At 32.9% G+C, this 14,465-nt stretch overlaps 2 protein-coding genes across 4 annotated transcripts; both read right to left on the minus strand.

The window, feature by feature from the left end:
• Positions 1 to 2,407: 2,407 nt before the first annotated feature.
• Dnali1 (Putative inner dynein arm light chain, axonemal Dnali1) lies at positions 2,408 to 3,914 on the minus strand. The gene is made up of 6 exons (XM_076391894.1): positions 3,674 to 3,914; positions 3,379 to 3,534; positions 3,148 to 3,280; positions 2,921 to 3,066; positions 2,647 to 2,844; positions 2,408 to 2,528 (listed from the first exon to the last, which is right to left on the minus strand). The coding sequence occupies exons 1-6, from the start codon at positions 3,764 to 3,766 to the stop codon at positions 2,493 to 2,495; spliced, it is 762 nt and encodes a 253-aa protein (XP_076248009.1). The 5' UTR covers positions 3,767 to 3,914; the 3' UTR covers positions 2,408 to 2,492.
• Positions 3,418 to 13,686, minus strand: LOC143187649 (alpha-2-macroglobulin receptor-associated protein). Of its 3 annotated transcripts, XR_013003249.1 has the most exons (8): positions 13,370 to 13,686; positions 13,145 to 13,286; positions 12,848 to 13,018; positions 11,775 to 11,885; positions 11,592 to 11,703; positions 8,396 to 8,552; positions 4,553 to 4,815; positions 3,418 to 3,538 (listed from the first exon to the last, which is right to left on the minus strand). XR_013003249.1 is itself a non-coding variant. In XM_076391892.1 (7 exons), the coding sequence occupies exons 1-7, from the start codon at positions 13,568 to 13,570 to the stop codon at positions 4,612 to 4,614; spliced, it is 1,098 nt and encodes a 365-aa protein (XP_076248007.1). In that variant the 5' UTR covers positions 13,571 to 13,686; the 3' UTR covers positions 3,961 to 4,611. The 3 variants fall into 3 exon arrangements, 2 of the variants coding, with proteins under 2 accessions (XP_076248007.1, XP_076248008.1); XM_076391892.1 differs by lacking the exon at positions 3,418 to 3,538 and having other exon boundaries at positions 3,961 to 4,815; XM_076391893.1 differs by lacking the exons at positions 3,418 to 3,538; positions 4,553 to 4,815 and adding an exon at positions 6,541 to 6,732.
• Positions 13,687 to 14,465: the final 779 nt, after the last annotated feature.

Here is a 14,465-nt window from a genome sequence, read left to right on the forward strand (position 1 = left end):
GTAGTGCAAAAGGCATATTCTTTCGATCTCCCTTCATCCAAGCTAAAAGTACTGTCGCACAACGTTGACAACAAATATGCGGAATCCAATATTTGTCCTGATTGTCGAGTTTGCACTTAAAGTAATGTTCATAAGCATATTTGATTGGGGGAGTTATATTTCGACGAGCAGATTTTAAAACTATTTCTCCGCAAATATAGCAAAAAGAGTTTGATTCATTTACGCACTTTCGTGGCATTGCACTATGTTATACTAAACTAATTACGGCACTACATTAACAACTATACTATACTATACACTAATAAATCTACTAAATGAACTATAGAAACACTATATCACAATATATACGCATACAAAAATACGCCGATACACACACACATATACACATAATAAGAAAAACGCGAAAGAGTATTCAAAGACACAATAAAATACAAATCTATTACACTGCTCACAAGTTTTTCGAGACGGAGAAACATGGTTTAACACGACTGATCTCCATGACTTGAAAAACAAAACACAGCTCTAAATTAAAACAATGTATAGAAACCTATAGCACAGTGTTACTGACGAAAAATTCACCGTCTTGACTAAACCATACAACAATGTATTAGTTTTTAGTTTCAATCTATTTTCCAAAAGTTACAAACCATGAAGTTATCAGACTATATTATAGCATGGTCCGCAAAAATTGAACCATGTTCTACTTGAAAGTTCATTAAATCTAGTATATCTTTCAGACGTATCGATTTTATAATTTGATCAACTTTTTTCCTTTACACTTCCTTTTTCTGTAAAGATATTTTAGCGGTAGAAAAGCGATATCGAAGGAGAAGACTGCAGTGTTTGCAGATTGAAGTATTAAACATGTACCTATGTAACTGCGAAACATTCAATAGGCCTATAAGTTCATAAATAGCTATTAGTTAGTTTTGTTTAAATAATGATCAGAATAAAAGACTAAATAAAATAAATAAAAAATAAATAAGATAAAGTTACAAAAAAAATCATACGTTGAATATAAAAAGTAGGATCTTGTAGGACAATTTTATTGGTGTCGATTGAGCGTCGTTACGGCACTGACGAGTCGGGACGGACGAGCAATGACCACGCGGCGCGACTTTTAACCTGTTCCTGTTAAAAGTCGTTCTGAAACTTTTTCCAGACTGACTTATCTTCAAAAATATTCACAAAATTCGGGAGTGTGTGGCAAATTCGTATCAAATAAATAGTTTCTCCTAAAAATGAAAGAATTGCGTATAGAAACTGGGGACATCGGCCTTTTTTCAAACTTTGATGCCTGTTTACAATCATTCAAAACTACAAACAGTATTACATTCAGGAAACTCTCCCCTTTCATTTAAGACAAGTTTTAAGCTTCTAGCATTTTTAGTTTTCATGTAATAACTCATTTTTTCTGGAAAGATCGCGTTTTTACAAAAACTCGTGTTTTTTGAAAACTGAGGGTGATAGAGCAATTCTGCTTCCGGATTCATTTTTAGCGCGAGTAACCCTATACAAATCACCCAATGTATGTATGTTACAAAACAAAAAACAAATTTTTTTTTGTTGCATTTTTTACTAATATAATTTGCTCTAGAAATTTTATAGTATTGCATAATTACTGAGAGAATTGATTGAAATTATTGTTTACATGTAAGAATATAGTAATTTACAAATAAAATATAACCCAGTTCGTTTAAAACACGAGTTAATTAATTATCTAATTGTCATTAGATAGAATTTGAGAAACATAATATATATTACACATGTAATTTACTTTCTACATATTTCAGTTTAAGACGTAGTCTTCTTAAAACTTTGTGTTAGAAGAACTCACTTTCACCAAAGAGTCATAAATTAAGTTGAAGAGCCTTGTCCTTCGGGCAGGCCGGCGTTTTCCTTTTCCCTACTCTAGGACCGATTCCAGGTCAGGAATTTCCTGCCCTTAGAGAGTTTTGCAGACGTTTATAGACGTTTATAGACTATTGATATTTATCTACGGTTAAAGGGTTGCTTTGGCATTTTTAAAAAGTCGAAAATTGTGCTTTCTCATAAAGGGATAGCTTGAACCTTTTTAAATAACGTGGAAAAAATTTCATACTAAAATATTAAAAACAAAATTCGGTTTTAATGTCCTGTCATTTCTCAATGACACGCAAAAAACGTATAAAGTTGTAAGTGCAGTGTTTCATCACAGAAACGATGTACGCGAGGGTCATTATACATGTATGTTAAGAGTCGGGATTTCTATTTGGTTACACGTTGACGATGCCTTTGTAACTCAAGAAAAATAGCCTAGAGGTGCCAAAAACGCTTATATATTTTTTTTGGAGAGTTGTTTGAAATAGAAGAATTGCATATTTTAATAGCATTATGATAAATATGGCACTATGAAATTGAGGTAACATATCAGAAATTATTTGTTATATATTTTTCTCTTCTGTATTACAGATTTTATTTCAAATTTGTTTACTATACAATTTGCAATTATTTTATCTTTTTGGGGCAATAATACCCTCTAATTGTGTCTGAAAAAAATAATTTAATTAATATGCAGATTTTATACATTTTAAATACATTAAATAAAATGATTTTGTCATACCATTGTCTAAAATTAATACAAAGTTTAAATGTATGAACATTTACCTTTAATTGCTGATTCGTCTTTTTCAAAAATTGGATTTCTTCCATGTGTTTCTTTTCTTCAGCTTCTCTCAATTCAGCTGCTCTCTTTTCTGTCTGTTCAAATTTCTGCTTTAATTCAGCAACAGTCTTTTCTAATTCAGCTTTTTGTAATCGTAATTCATCTGCAGCAGCAATTAAATCTTCCTTTCCTTGCTCAGCCTAAAAGTATACGTAGAGGTTTAATTATTTGTTTCTTAAAAACTTATCTAATATATTTCGATTAAAAAGTACATACTTGGAGAGCTTTGCGCATGCCAAAAGCAATACTGCTTTGATACAAAATCTGATATGCAGCTAATGTCATTTTAAGTTCATCTCGAATTCTAAGCAAAAGTAATCCACGTTCAGCACAATTTACTGTAACCTGACGTATTATTTCATCTATAAAATAATACAGCTGAATAATCACAATCTGGAAAGAAATCCTTTGACACAATTATAAGTTATTAAGAAAATTGTTACCAAAACATTGTGTATAAAGTTGTCTGCGAACTGGACAAATACCAGTTTCTCTTGCCTGTCTCTGTTGTAATTTCATATCAAGTTGTTCTTGTAAATTAATGACATCTAGTCGTGTTGCTGGTGTGCTTGATACCTATTACATGTGAAAAAAATGATGTTAAAATGTTAAAATAAATCATTTTCTACTATTAAAAATAAAATTATTTACAAAGGAAATATTAAATATCTTACTTGCTGAGTCCATATTTGACCACCTTCTTCCCATTCTTTTGGTGGTAAAATTTTATTTAGTATCTCAATAGTTTCTCGTTTTGTGCTAACCGTTGGTGGAGTAGTTTGAACTTTACAAGCTGATGCACCAATTTTTGGTATTGTTTCCTTAAGTACCTGTCTTAAAAATAAAATGTAGTAATTACAACTGTGATCCTGTATATTATGACATTGGAAAGCAATTTACTTGCTTCTAAATTACGTGATTATATTTCAATTCAATAAAAAGTGTAAATTGTATAAGTAACACTTAAACCTTTTCTGGACGAATCGTAATTAAAACTGGGTTGTCATATTTAACCAGAGTATCCATTACAGATACAACACTATCTTTCATTCCTGTTGCCATTATTACCGTAATGTTTATATTTATGCAACTAAAAGTATATTGTAATTATTAAAATTTATTGCAAGCTACACAATATACAATTAAGTGACGTTTATCTATTTAACTCTTGTCTGCTGCATGAAGTAACTGGAAGTTAAAAACAGTTGCTATGGCAATAATGATGTATCATATATTGCTAAGTAATGTATCACATCAATTGTATATATGTACTTTATTACAAATTGAAAAACTATACAATAGTAAGTATAATATCGTATAAAAATTGAAACTATTATATATAGGATGCATCAGAAAATGTGGGATATTTTTAAAGGATAGATTCTACATACTGTACATTTTTCACTGACAATGAAAAAAGTGTATGTATGTACACATATACGTATAAATACTTAGCTTTTTAGTTACATGCTATTCTGTATTACGTATGGTTTGCTACCCCCTTAAGATCAATGACCATTGTCCACTTATACATGTAAAAGTCTGGAACATCTCTGGGTCTAGCATGTGCACATACATTATTTTTATTTTGTGTCTGTTTGTCTCACTCAATTCTAATTGCATGACTATTAATCTATGTATCTAATTCCATAAAAACAAAAGCGGATAAAATTAATTTTGAATGTTTTACCTACAATTAATTAATAAATTATAATTAAATAAGCTATGAGTATATACATACATACACTTTTTTAATACAATTTTTGTAGAAATATTTTATAATACAAATTTAATACAACAAACTATAGTTTTTTGATTTCATTTCATAAAAATTTTTTGTATATTTACATATTTACGTGTATAAGATGTATCTTCTTAATTTAAATTAGTTAAACTTTTAATACATATTAAAGTTCAGAGTGTCTTTGTATAATTTTTGCTTCAAGATCTCTATGAAGCTTTTCCACCGTTCTAGCGTGCTTTTTTATGTGTTGCTGCATAGAAGAATTATCCAAATTATGATCCTTTCCTTGACGTGCATTTTCTAAAGCAGCCTCCGTATGTAGATGACGTAACTTAAGTAATCTTCCTTCATAGTGTAAGAGTTCTTTCTGCACATTAAAATTAAATATAATAAAAATTAGGTTCTAACATAAAAAGCACATTATATACATTATTAAAGCAAATAGAGCAAGTAGAATTAAATGGTTAATAAATAAAATTGCAGGTTCGGTATAGCATTCGAAATCAGGCGAAAGGAAGGACTGAGTTCCACAAACACAAGTTTAATTTACGCAGTTGACACTCATCCAATAGATTATCTATATTTTGAATTCTCCGAAGACAACGGAGAAAATAACTACCTTTTCCTAAAATTGTTTTATGTATTCTTGCCTACATCCTAAAAAGTGTGTGTATCATAGGGCTTAAAAATTATGATGAAAAATAATTCTTAAGTACCATCCAGATTTGGACAAAAATATAATGTAATTGCTAATTGCTAATTATTAATTACAATTACAATGCAATTGCGAATTCAATTACAGATTAACTTCTGTAATCATTAATTGCTATTCGTCCTCAATTATGATTGTTAATCCCCAAGTGTAATTGCATGACGATTACAGTAATGATTACGATTGTAATTGTAATTGTAATTGCAATCGTAATTGTAATTGTAATTACAATTGCGCAAAACAATTACAATTAAAATTACTTTTAGTGATTTTACCTATTCCAGTAATAGAATTTTTAAAAACACATTTTTAACTTATTTTATTATTATTAATTTATTATAGGTAGTATCGTAAATGTTTTTCATTTATTTACTACATTTATGATCTATATTGAATTTTTTACTTATAGACCACATTGACAGACGTATCATTAATCAAGAATTCAGTAACTATACCACAATTTTTGAAAAATGCTATTGTTTCCGAAGTAACAACGGTTTTACTTCAGTTTGATAACAGTTTACAGTGAATCCTTTATCAGGTAGAGAAAAAATTGGGTTTCATTGTCAGTTAAATTTGATAGTTTTCAGATATATTATAGAGAATGATGGGCTGAACGAAAATATGTATCATTTAAAACCCTTTGATGAATAGTTACTTACATAGTGCCAGTCAAATGTAACGCAATCGCGCGATGCGCACCAACTGGTTAGGCACTTTAAGCGGATGAGTTTTATGTTGCAGTAATATAAATCCGATCACCGTGACCAAACAATAACAAAAAAGACATTAATTTTCCGTATTTGTAACTTAATTTGGATACTGTTATGTTAGCTGTCGCGCAAAATCAAATAATGAGTTCAGCAATCTCGAAGAAGGGTAACGCACATTGTCCTGATGTCTTGCATACCGAAGCGGTTCGATGGTCAAGTGATGTAAATATTCCAGGGTATGATTCGGAAAATTATACAATTGTTTATCATGTAAGTGAATTCATAGAGCATTACTATAACAGAGTCTTTCAAATACAACTCGTACTTGGATATTAACTTGCCTAGATTTTTCAAGTAGCTCTTCTTCTAGCTTTACATTAACTTCTTCTATTAAAACTAGAATGTGGTATCTGTTAATTAAAGTACCTACGACATTGTAAAAGTCATCAAAATGCTGAAGATGAGACATTATAATTATTCTATCAAAACACTTAAAACACTTAAATATTTATGATGATTTATGTTATACTTATTACTATGTCCATTTCTGGCTTCAACTATATACTTGCTGTACTTCCAAATCAGACGCAAAGACTACTGTCATGTAGTTAGTGTGTGTGGTATATAAAGTACGCAAGACATCAGGACAATACTTTTATTCAAAAAAATTAATACCTCTTTTGCTATTTTTTAGCCGTAGAGCTTGGATTTGTACTACCGCATCTTAAAACTCGACCGTTTAAAATACCAGACAAGGTGATGCGCACCACGCCTGTTGTTACCTTTCACTGACTCTATCTACGTAACCATTCATCAAAGTGCTTTAAATCTCATGTATTTTTGTTCAGTCCATCATACTCTATAATAAACCCAAAAACGAACAAATTTAACTGGAATCCATCCAATTTTCCCTTTAATTAGTACGGGGTTTTTTTAAATTTTGATATCATTGTTTGCATAACAGTTATTGTGCCTTCATCCGATGAACTTTCCCTTTAATTTAAAGAACCAACTGTAAATTCTTTTATTTAATCCTTTGGCACAATTGCAATTATAGTTACAATTACGATTACGATTGCGATTACAATTACAATTGTAATCGTCACTGTAATCGTCTAGTTTAATGAAGAATTAACAGCGTATATCAAGACTGTGATCAAAATATCATAAGACTATTAAATTTTCTTGAAATAACTTACTGTAGTTTACGATTTCACATGAAACACATACAAAATTCCAAAATATCCGTATTTTGTGTTTAGGTCAAGAAAATCAACAAAAACATATCATTTTTCAATATATTTGTTAAAGAAGTACACAAAACTGTTTATGCAGGCTGATTCGTCGTCTGACTTGGCAACAGCTCTTTGCTAATATTTCAAAAACTAACGCTAAATGGCTTATATACAGGGTGTCCCAGCATCGGTGGTACAACCGAGAAGGAGGTGATTCTACATGAAAAAATAAATCGAAAATAAAGAATAAAATTTTTTCATTTGAGGTTTCGTTCTCGAGAAAATCGGTTTTGAATATTCTGCGAGTACGTGTATACGTAACTATGGTTTAGATGGATAGATCCCGATAAAAATCATATGTCACTTATAAGTACCAATATCATTAGTATCAAGATGTTGTGCTATATTACTCAGTTCTGCTTATGGATTTAGAGTGAATTTAAATGAAAATAAGACATGTAATTTAGTTACTAACTTACTTTATTAATGCAAAAATTGTTGGAAATGCTGCCCATTGTGCTGCATACACAACTGTACTCGCCGAATTAAATTCGTATGAACGCATTCTAATATATGCTGTACCTTTAATTCTTCAAATATTAAAACGATCCTCGCTTCTAGTTGAAGAAGGCTTGTAATCTCCTCATCCTACACTTTTGATTTAACATGACCCCATAGATAGAAATCAAGGGGTGTGAAAACCGAAAATAATAACATACTAAGACACCAAACGAAATTTGAGAAGTGCTCGGAACATCATGTCAACAGGAATGTACAGAAGTGGAAACATAAACAAAAGTCTGTATCGAGATCCATCTGTACTCGCTGAATATTTAAAATCGATTTTCTCGGGAACGAAGCCTCAAATGAAAAAATTTTATTCCTTATTTTTTTATTTGTTTTTTCATGTAGAATCACATCCTTCTCGATTGTACCACCGATGTTGGGACACAATATATAGAGAGAAAAAGGTATTCTGTTAAATTTTATAACATATTTTAATTTCATCAAAATTAATGAGATGGATCTTTTTCTGTATAATTACTAATTATTCTTTCTATGAACAATAATGTAGTACCAAAAAAATTAATTGATTTTATTTAAAAAATTGATTTAAAAAGTTTGAAAAATGCAAAACAAAAATAAATTTAATATGTCTACTTAACAAATTTCATTCAAAAAACATATTTTATAATAAAGAAGTTTTGCAGAGATTAATAAATAAGTTATTTCAAATGATAATTTATATTGATTCAGCCTATGTATAAATATTTTACATATTTTTACCTTCAAAGAAGCACGTTCTTCTTGAGAGAATTGGCCTTCTAATACAGACTGCCACAAACTTTGTACTCTCGGTTCTGTAAATTCCTTATGATTTGGACCTTTAGCAATTAATTTATCTAAGCGATCAAATCCATTTCTGACTTCGAAGTGTTTTTCTCTAAAATTATACATTTAAGACATGTAAAAAATGATTAAGTTGTTGATAAATTAACAGAGCCAGTTATGCATACGTGTTTTTTGTGAGACTCAATACCGAAAGTGTGCGAGGTAATGAAAATATCCAGTCGAGACAAGATGAAAATTTTTTTCGAAACAGAAACGAGATTTCAAAGATTTTCGAGAATTTTGAAGATGTCGTGAATTTCAAAATTTTCGACAATTTCGAGAACTGTTTTGGGATTAATTTCATCATATTTGCACCATAGTCTTCAATGCTGAAATTAGCATGTCCAGAAACTATGCAATACGTTTTTATAGTATTATATGTTTCGCCAACGCTCAGGCTCCCAACAGTGAATATTTAGCCAGCATGCAACGTGTTAATAGGTACACATTAGTACACAATATGTACAATCTTTTGACATATCCCATTTTAATGTGTATATAAATCATTTTCTAGGAAAAAATTTGATTACTTCAGCTTTGCTTCTAACTGTAACATTGAAAATCTGAAATCTCAAAAATATCAAAAACAACATACTTTCCAGATCTCGTCTCATCTCGAACACTACTAAATACACTTTGGCTTTGAAATCCAAATATATGAATCTACAGGGTGTCCCAAAAATGTTGGAGTTCCTTAAAAGGGGTGATTCGGGGGTTGATTTGAAACAACTTTTTCCTTAGCGAAAATGTTCTTCGGGGCTTCGTTAACGAGATATTAACAGAAAACCCCGACCAATCAGAACGCAAGTATGCCGGTGGAGCGCCCGCGGTAGAGTAGGCTACGCGCTATGCTGCCGCGCTCGTACGCGAACAAGCGAGTCAGTACCAGTGGTGGGAAATCGCGAACTTCGGAGTCGATTGTCTCGAAAACGGTGCGAGATATCGAAAAATGTTACTCTTGCTTTTTTACTTGTTACGGGTAAAGGAGTCAAAAAGGAAGATTGGCACTTGTCAATATCTCGCTTCGTCGGAGAGATATCGTCGACAAGAAGTCATAGCCTGCGTTAAATTTAAAAAATACTGAGTACCGACAAATTGAATAAAACTCACCCTTTCGGTAATTCCTTTCCTTCCTTTTTAGAAACCTGTGCCGCTAGGGCACTGTGCCGAGCCGTAACATCTGCGGACGAAATGGTTGTATGGTAGGTCAGCGCCCTGTCCACGGCTGATCGCAGGTATACCCCACCACCCGAAATAAAGGGTCGCGACGTCAAGTGTATCCGAGTTATTGCTGTATCGAAGATGTATTCACTTCACTGCACGACCACCAACACTGATCAAGTGATACAATCACTGAAGTTATTTTTAATGGAACTTGTTGTTCCTACGTTGTAAAAAGAATTGGTCGCCCCGAAAGGGGTCGATTGTTGTTAATTCAGTAAATGCGGACCCGGTGGTATAAAATCGGGATGCCATTCTGCGGAACGAATTTGCACTGGGTGTCCGCCGCTCCGGATACCGTTGTTGATATGCTTCAACGGAAGCAGTGGCATCTCCGTTGTTCTCCACATACACTCAGAACATCCCGTAGTACTCTTGAGGAGTAAACATGTCTTCACAGAGGCTTTCCGACTGACTGACAAGATTTTTTCGAAGGAGTTTCCTCTTCCTCCAAGTAGTGTCTCGTGATTTCATTGTGATGTATCCCCACCAGGACGACAGGATTCACGTAGGAAGAAATCAGCATTTTTTGGAAACATGTGCGTTGCAGAAGGGCCAAGAACGGACCATTCTGACAGAAAACTAATTTTCACCCCATTCACGATGCTTCTTCTGTTCCTCTTCTCTACGGGTCCGTTCGACCCGATACACGTGCAGTCTCTGTTTTCTATCTCGAAGCAATGAATGTGTACGTTCGCAGTGAAAAGACGGAGCGCACGCTTTCGTGAAACGTTAGGATGGTCGGTCTTGGCCCTTCTGCAACGCACATGTTTCCAAAAAATGCTGATTTCTTCCTACGTGAATCCTGTTGTCCTGGTGGGGATACATCACAATGAAATCACGAGACACTACTTGGAGGAAGAGGAAACTCCTTCGAAAAAATCTTGTCAGTCAGTCGGAAAGCCTCTGTGAAGACATGTTTACTTCTCAAGAGTACTACGGGATGTTCTGGGTGTATGTGGAGAACAACAGAGATGCCACTGCTTCCGTTGAAGCATATCAACAACGGTATCCGGAGCGGCGGACACACAGTGCAAATTCGTTCCGCAGAATGGCATCCCGATTTTATACCACCGGGTCCGCATTTACTGAATTAACAACAATCGACCCCTTTCGGGGCCACCAATTCTTTTTACAACGTAGGAACAACAAGTTCCATTAAAAATAACTTCAGTGATTGTATCACTTGATCAGTGTTGGTGGTCGTGCAGTGAAGTGAATACATCTTCGATACAGCAATAACTCGGATACACTTGACGTCGCGACCCTTTATTTCGGGTGGTGGCGTATACCTGCGATCAGCCGTGGACAGGGCGCTGACCTACCATACAACTATTTCGTCCGCAGATGTTCCGGCTCGGCACAGTGACCTAGGGGCACAGGTTTCTAAAAAGAAAGGAAAGGAATTACCGAAAGGGTGAGTTTTATTCAATTTGTCGGTAATCAGTATTTTTTAAATTTAACGCAGGCTATGACTTCTTGTCGACGATATCTCTCCAACGGAGCGAGATATCGAAAAGTGCCACTCTTCCGTTTCGACTCCTTTACCCATAACAAGTAAAAAAGCAAGAGTAACATTTTTCGATATCTCGCACCGTTTTCGAGACAGTCGACTCCGAAGTTCGCGATTTCCCACCTCTGGTGCTGACTCGCTTGTTCGCGTACGAGCGCGGCCGCATAGCGCGTAGCCTACTCTACCGCGGGCGCTCCACCGGCATACTCGCGCTCTGATTGGTCGGGGTTTTCTGTTAATATCTCGTTAACGAAGCCCCGAAGAAGGAAAAAGTTGTTTCAAATCAACCCCCGAATCACCCCTTTTAAGGAACTCCAACATTTTTGGGACACCCTGTATATATATACACACACATACCTAAGTACATTTGCTTTTTCTAAATAATCTAATTTCTCTGTAGGAACTTTGTTAAATATTTCCTCTTTTGTCTCTATTTCGTTCCAGCCCTCGGGTTTGTGATATAAACTATCTGTAAAGTTTTAAATATTTTGAATTTGGCATTAAATACTTTCTTTTATGTTATATAATGAAACTACTAACTTTCATGTATTTCAGTATCTCCACTTTTAACATCCTGCAGAAGACTCATATATTCATCTACCTTATCCTGATGATGTTGAAATTCTTCTTTTAAAGTTTTTAATTCTTCATCTAATCAACACAAACAAAAACTGAAAATTGATCTCTTAAAAATTAACACTTAAACACTTAAATGTTAATTAAAAACTAAACGTTAACACTTTTTACTTTAATGTAGTATCTAATCATTGAAAAAGTTCAATTGCTATAAACTTTATCTCCTTTTTCTCAACATATTCACAATGGTTTATATACATTGTGCGAAGAAATGTTTCGTTGTGACTCTCATAGGCAATGCTATGCTTTCTAATTGGTGGAGACCTGTTTAATAAACATTCCACAAAATTGATCTTGAGATGCAATGTTAAAGTCAATATTTCTTTCATTACATCGTACTCTACCTATCATGAGGATAAAAAGTCTCAAAGGAACCTATACATCCCAATTCAATTGTTTTCTTGAAAAATTATGAGATCCTATTATCCTTTAGGTTGACTTTATTTACAATGTGTCTATAATTTATATTTATTTAGAAAGTAAATAGCCTGTTTCTAATGAAGCCGTACGAAGTTATGCCTTAGTACATGAAACATATTTATATTTCGTATATTATAATTTTTGAAAATAAATAATAAAATATTTGTTTATACACTGTACCTGATGGAATAAGAGAATGTACTTAAGCAGTATATATCAGGTACATTGAAAGGTTTCTATACATGATGAGTTTATTGTGCCTAATGCAAGACATAAAGTTATACATTTTAACAATCTACGTGTGTGTGTTAAAAATCTACTCTACAACAGACTTTAAAAAGAAGTTGTTTCAGATTATTAATAATAAAATTAAACTAATGAATATATAAGAAATGCCCCAAAGTCTTCATTTTAAATGTTCCAATGGTATTGTATTTAACTGTTATTTGGTATATGTTACCCAGAACTTGTCAAACCATAGTTGTAATAATTTTAGTATCACGACTCCCATTTATTATCCAATACTAAAGGAATAAAAATATGCGAGATATACTTACGCGTGAAACCTGCCATTTCAGCTTTAGCCCATAATTTATCCAACCTTTTATCTTTAAACACATCTTTCGCAACATAATTTCTACCATCATTTAATGCTTTATGCTTCTTCAATAATTCTGGATCTTCTGTTTCATTAAAATGCTCTAATAACCCATATGTGCTCATGATCCCTATAAATAAATACATTCTAAGATATAATTAAAAAGAATTTGTAGCTATTAAAAGTGATTTACTTTTCCAATATAATCTTTGAATTCAAGACATGTAATAAATCTTTATTATTTTATAAAAATTACCAATAAGTTTCTTTCTTAAACGTGCTTCTTCTTCGCCATTTGGATCTTTTCCATCAGACTTGAAATGCTTGTATGCAAGTTCTTCTTTATCATGAATTTTTAAATCACTAAAGATTGACTGCAGCTTTGTGTCAGTCAACCGCTGTTGGAAAATATTTTTACAATATATTGAAATAATTCTGACTTTGTAGGGTACTAATACAATTTTAAAAAAGTAATACTCACATTTTTCGCTTTAATCCACAATATATTTAATTTTGCCATACGAAATGGTTTGTCCAACTCTCGAAGAGAGGTGGGAAATTGTAAAGTATCTTCATATTTTGGTTTATTTGCTTCAGCAGAATACTTATTAAGAGCTGTACTTGTATGAAATAAGAGAATACAAACACTTGCTAATACATAAATATTAACTAATAATGCCATTATTCCCACAAAATTCTTCTATCGTTCTTTTACGAATACTTCAAATATAAAGGCATTAAATGAAAAGATTTAGGCTACATTCCGAAATTAGCTGACAGCGCAGAAAGTGCTGCAAATGCGTTCCGAATTTCAAAGTAACATGCTGATGTTGTGTATCCCGCCCTCATTCTATAGCGGCACTCAACGTAAGCTCTTCAGGCACTAAATTTGAATTGTACTAGAAAAGAGAGCAAAGCTGAAGTTGACATTAGATGACAGTAATGTGAATCCAGACTTCAGAATTCTCAATTAATCAATATTTTCTTAGAAACGAATGTTTAAACAGTTGATACTTGGCTTTACCTCTCTCTCTAAATTACCAAAAATCACTGCAGAGATATAAAAACTCGTTATTATAAAATCAATAATTGTGAACGACGAATTAGAATTAATCTTACAAAACTAAACAATTTTGTAATTGGCTCATAGAAAACAAGAACATTTTTGTAAGGAACAAAAGCATGTACAAGGAAATGAAAGAGTCATTGATTTTTTATTCCTTAGACACACCTGAAAGAGTTCAGACGTATTCATAAATAAAACATTATTTTTCTTCGAATAGATCAAATCATTTATTTTTAACAATTAAAGTTACAGTTTTGAGTTACTGAGTTATTCGTTTTGAGTGCGCTCACAGTGTCGACCCGCGTTCGCGAACAGAGTGCTTTAGAGCTCCACGGGTATCGACCCACGTTCTAATTTCCTTCAATCGCTAGATCTTCAAGTGAGCCGCGCAACACTGGCATGCTGGTTTTACTGAACTGTCACTTATTTTGGTACTAACTTTTTACATAAGTCGATTCTAGGGAATTGCTCATTTCCGGCTATTTCTGGTGATCTGTAACAGATGGTGTGG

This window comes from Calliopsis andreniformis, unplaced genomic scaffold, assembly GCF_051401765.1.
Source record: "Calliopsis andreniformis isolate RMS-2024a unplaced genomic scaffold, iyCalAndr_principal scaffold0133, whole genome shotgun sequence".
NCBI classification, from domain to species: Eukaryota; Metazoa; Arthropoda; class Insecta; order Hymenoptera; family Andrenidae; genus Calliopsis; species Calliopsis andreniformis.